Source organism: Alligator sinensis, unplaced genomic scaffold, assembly GCF_000455745.1.
Source record: "Alligator sinensis unplaced genomic scaffold, ASM45574v1 scaffold12_1, whole genome shotgun sequence".
Classification (NCBI taxonomy): domain Eukaryota; kingdom Metazoa; phylum Chordata; order Crocodylia; family Alligatoridae; genus Alligator; species Alligator sinensis.
The window spans coordinates 1238180-1242947 of NW_005841973.1; the positions used below are offsets into that span (position 1 = coordinate 1238180).

The following is a 4768-nucleotide window of genomic DNA, read 5'->3' on the forward strand; positions in this document are numbered from 1 at the left end:
GGTTAAAAAAAAAACCCCCCCCCCCCCCCCCCCAGCATGCCTGGCAGCTGTGTGCTGTGCTGTCTGCTCCAGTAGAGAAAGGTTGTGGGGGGCAGGCAAACCCCGACTGGGGTCGGGGGTGAGGGGGGTGGGAAGGGGGTTAAACCCCCCGCCTCCCCCCAAGTACAGAGCTGCCCTGCCCTGCTGGTTTATTTACCGCTGGCTTCAACTGTGGACTACAAATCCCGGAGGCACCTGGAAGCAGAAGAGGAAGGGATGAACAACCCTGCAGAGTCCTGCTGCTGAGATTCTGGATGGCAAATCCCAGAGACCTCTGGGGCAGCAGAAAGAGGAAGCAAACACACAGCCCATGCTGGATATATGCCAGAGAGCCATGCTCGAGCGCCACCTGGCTTCTGGCCTGAGCCACTGCGGGTATGTGGTTGCATTTCCTGAATCAAAAGTGAATGTCTATCCAGTTGTTTCTCAGTTTAATCTCTGTAGTTTAAACTAACCTGCAGACTGAACTGATTCAGCCTCGGGCTTTTTGACTGTCTGCACTTAGCCCCAGAGCTGGTAGCAGGTCCAGAAACGGGGGAAGGGGGAGGAGGGGTACATTCTTCCCCCACACTTTGGCTGTGCATGTGCAGCACAGCGAGCTCTGAACTCACTGCCTAGTCAGCATGAGCTCCTGGCAAAGCTCCATCTCAAATGGTAAGCTCAGAGCTCATGGCTTTTTGGGGCAGGGTCTAGTGAGAGCTGCTAGTTTTGTATGGCTCTGGAGCCCAGGGGGTGAATGCTGTTGCTGTTCCCCCTTTCTCTCCCCACTAAATTCAGCAATAGAGGAAAGAAAGGAACACATGCCGGCAGCCACACACACTACTTGGATTCAAGCTGTGCAGAATCAGGAGCCAGACCCTGTACTGAAAGCTTATATGTGGCACAAACAGGGTTTCAACCATGCTGCCACAACCCTCTGCCCAGAACACAGCAGTGTTTGAAACATCAGAGCCAAAAGGAATGAGACAAAGTGTTATATGATGGCAGATGAGTACTGAGTCAATGAAAACTAATATAAGCTTAAGAAAGTTTTAATGGGCATTTAACCTATTTCCCAATTCATTTTAAAATTAGCGTAAGCAGTATTTTTCCTTCTACCCTTTGTTGCATTCCTACAGCACAATGCAAACTATCAGATACAGCGTACTTATCAGATTAGAGGATATATGCCTGGGCTTTAATTTTACTATGCTTCTTTTAAAGATCCATGATTTTAATAAATTTAGGCAGAAGGCTGGGCAGAGCTGCATCTCTCTGTATTAATAAATTGAAGTTTTGGGGTTTGTTTTTTTTAAAGCCTTTAACATTTCTTCTACATTTTTGTTTTGGATCTTTAGTGATATTTTGGATTTCTTACTTGTCAGCATCCGATTAACAAATTTACTCCAATAAAAATAATATTCTGCAAAAGGAAAAACACCATACCTGTGCTTTATCTACCAGGAATCATATTCCTGCCTCAGGGGAACATTTGGATTTATTAACAATAAGATGAGTTAGGGAACAAAAAGAAATTAAAATAATGCTAGCTTACACTTGCTCAGCTTTCTTGTGGATCTCATTGTCCTTCCCTGTACAAAAGTAAAAGGTGAAATAGTTCAAGTTAGTTTTAAATAGTAGTATATTACATTATGCAATCTCATACAAAGAATACCTACTTTCAAGATACAGAACCAGGATATCAGAAACTTAAACAACTACCGTACATCATTAATTTGCAGAGTATTTTTTTTATTCTAGTTTTATATTAAAAAAATACACATATTAGGAACATACGTTCTGCTTAAATGAATGGGTTTGTTAAACTCTCAGAGAACTAAAGCAAGTGCTTACACCTAGGTGCCTAAAGTTAAATTCCCAAATTACCATCAGTAATCAGTACGCTTCCAAATTAATATAGGCATTTTAAATTAAGAGCTGCAGGAGGGTCAATACCTTGGTGGGGGTGGGAAATTAGGCCACTTAAGGTATGGACAAGCATTTATAATACATTAAGCATCTTAAAAGCACTGTGAATAGTGAGTAAAAAGACTGCGCAGCACTACAGACTGCCATAAACTATATTTTAAAAAGCTATTCTGAATGAAACAGGGATAATGCTGAAGCACTCGGGTCATGTTCATCTTCCCTACCAAAATTTAGGTGTGCAAATAAAGTAATTTAAGATCTTGGAAATTTATGGGTCTGAAAAACATTTGCCAGAGATGCCAATCCTGAACGTGCATGTGCTTTACTTTTCACAAGCAAGCAGTCCAACCGACTTCCCTGGGTTTTTTCACATGCCTAAATTCCAAGCCGTTAGGCCCCATCTACATATTACAGTTAAGGCATGATAACCAGTTAATCAGTGGTCACCTGGCCCCACACACAATCAATTCATGGTGTGCTAAAAAGAGGAATAAGCTACAAAGTGTACATGAGAACTTTGTAGTGGTTTCCTATCACACCATTAATTGAATGTGTGGCCAGGGGCCCTTGGGGCTGACTGGTGCTCCCAGATGGGTGGGGGGGCAAATGGATCCCCAAACCCGGAGGCTCCCAGCTAACAGGCTTCCTGGCTGCAGGGGCACCCCATTGCCCAGCAGCTGCAGTCTTCGAGCTGCGGGGATGCATGGGGTGCTCTGTTAGCTGGGGCTCCTAGCCACGGGAGCTTGCGTCTTGCCGGTGCAGGGGGAGCCCAGAATCGGGCTCCCCCTGCACGGGCAATAAGGCCTGATGAGATCAGATTCATGATCCCACAATTTTGCCTCCTGCCATTGTGTGGATCACATATTAGCTCGCAAACCTTTACCAGCATATAAAAAGTTTTGAGGGGCCCCACTATAAGTGTTCAGTTTAGCTCACAGTAAAAAAGTTAACAGCTGGATTGATATGGAGATCCTTATCTTTTTGACTAATGACCACTTTAATCCCTCCGCTGATCAAAAGCAAAGGATTGTCTTTTCCTTTTATACGATAATAGAAAAAAATACAGTAAAATACACAGCTGCAGATCTAGGAAGTTGATAAAATAGTAAAAAAATGTTGGTTTTTTTTTTAATTTGGGAAATTTAAAAGCTGCTCTTCTTTACAATCTTTTTCAGATACATAGCTCTCTCCCGCTCCCCTGCCCCCAGAAGATCATTAAGCAACATATATCAAAATACCTGCCCCAAATAGGTTCGCTAATTTTAAAACTTCCAGAGAGGAGAAACTTTAGAGAGAAAACAGAAAACATACTTAATCCCCACTTCATACAGCAAGAGGCCATAGGCTCTTTGTGTAATTAATGCTCAAGTCTCAATTATAATAAAATTGGTTCCACATACAAGGGTAACCATTTATGGTGATGGCAATATAGGCTCTCTGTCCCCAGCTATAAAAGAAATACATTTCAGGGCACAGTTATTTATAAGACTGTTTAATGAATCTTTGAAATGACTCACTAAATCATCTCTAAGGATCTCTTAAACAAACCTACCCACACACATTCTGAATGATTTACATTTTAATATAGTGAAGTGATTTTATGGCATGGTTAATGCTGGAGAGAGAGCACTGTATCTTAATGCTATTTTTATTCATAGAAGTTTAAATGGAAGGATAGGATGTAGCTTTCCATCTTTACTAAAATTTCCTGTTGCAAAGATGGCTTCCCTAATATTATCCTTATTTAATGAGTCGAGAAAAAAAAAAAAAAAAGGTGGGTGCAGTTAGTAGATGACACATAGGAAAGAAGGGCTACGTGGAAATCATCTTGTCCAGCCCCCTGTTCAAGGCAGGACCACCCCCGACTATACCATCCCAGTAAGGAATCTGTTTAACCTGCTCTGGAAAGTTTCTAGAGATGGAGATTCCACGTGCAAGACTGCGGATGCCAGAACATTTTTGAAAAACACACTTAGGCAAACCTAATCCTATTTGGCCATTTGGACCATGAGCCTATTTTAAGTAGATCACTGATGCTGAATCTTCTGGCCCCACCAGCTGGATGAGTGGTGCCGGCCCCGACTACAGGCTGGATCTGGAGCTCAGGGTCAGTACGTGAGTTGATCCACAGGTGCAACTCAACGTGCTGGCCTGTTGTGCACATGGGCCCAATACCACATGTAGTGCAACCCCGTGCACCAGATCTGGCCAAGGAATACACCTCATACCAGTGTGATCCAACATGCAGAGCTATGTCATCCAGCCTTCATCCCACCGGTCAAGAAAATTGCAGCTTCTCTGCTGTGAAGTAACACTCCCCCTGTTGTCAAACTTTTGGACCTATGTGGAGACCCTCGGGCCAGGTAACATGGTCTTGCAGGCCTATGGACTGGCGGTTAAACATCACTGAAGTAAATTACTCAAATTGGTTCAGCATACGTCACACTTCTTAACAGTACAAGCATGGTTAAATCATCTTCTAGAACTCCTGTGGACAAAAGTTTTTCTAGTAAGAGCTATGACTGTATGTAAAAAGATTGCAGCTGATATGAAAAATTACATCACCATGTTATCTCCGAGACCCTGTTTGGCTGTCTCATATCATCATTAGAAATAACATAAAGGATTGTCTTTGTTACAGCAACAATGTTCTCATAATCCTTGTTTGGGCGGGGAGGCGGTACTGAGATTATGCAGGCTGCAAGAAATCAGTCTAAAGATTTCTCTTCTTGACCCTGAAATCTTTTTCTAGTTTTGGTATGAGAAAACTGCAATGTTGCTATGTGACCATCACCTTGAATTACTGCCTTTTGTTTCCCTA

At 42.8% G+C, this 4768-nt stretch overlaps 1 protein-coding gene across 1 annotated transcript in view; it reads right to left on the bottom strand.

The window, feature by feature from the left end:
* CUNH20orf194 (chromosome unknown C20orf194 homolog) overlaps positions 1 to 4768 on the bottom strand; it is a 127079-nt gene that overhangs the window by 65604 nt on the left and 56707 nt on the right. Inside the window, 1 exon segment of the mRNA XM_014518655.2 lies at positions 1574 to 1610. Within this exon segment, the coding sequence (XP_014374141.1) occupies positions 1574 to 1610 (37 nt within the window).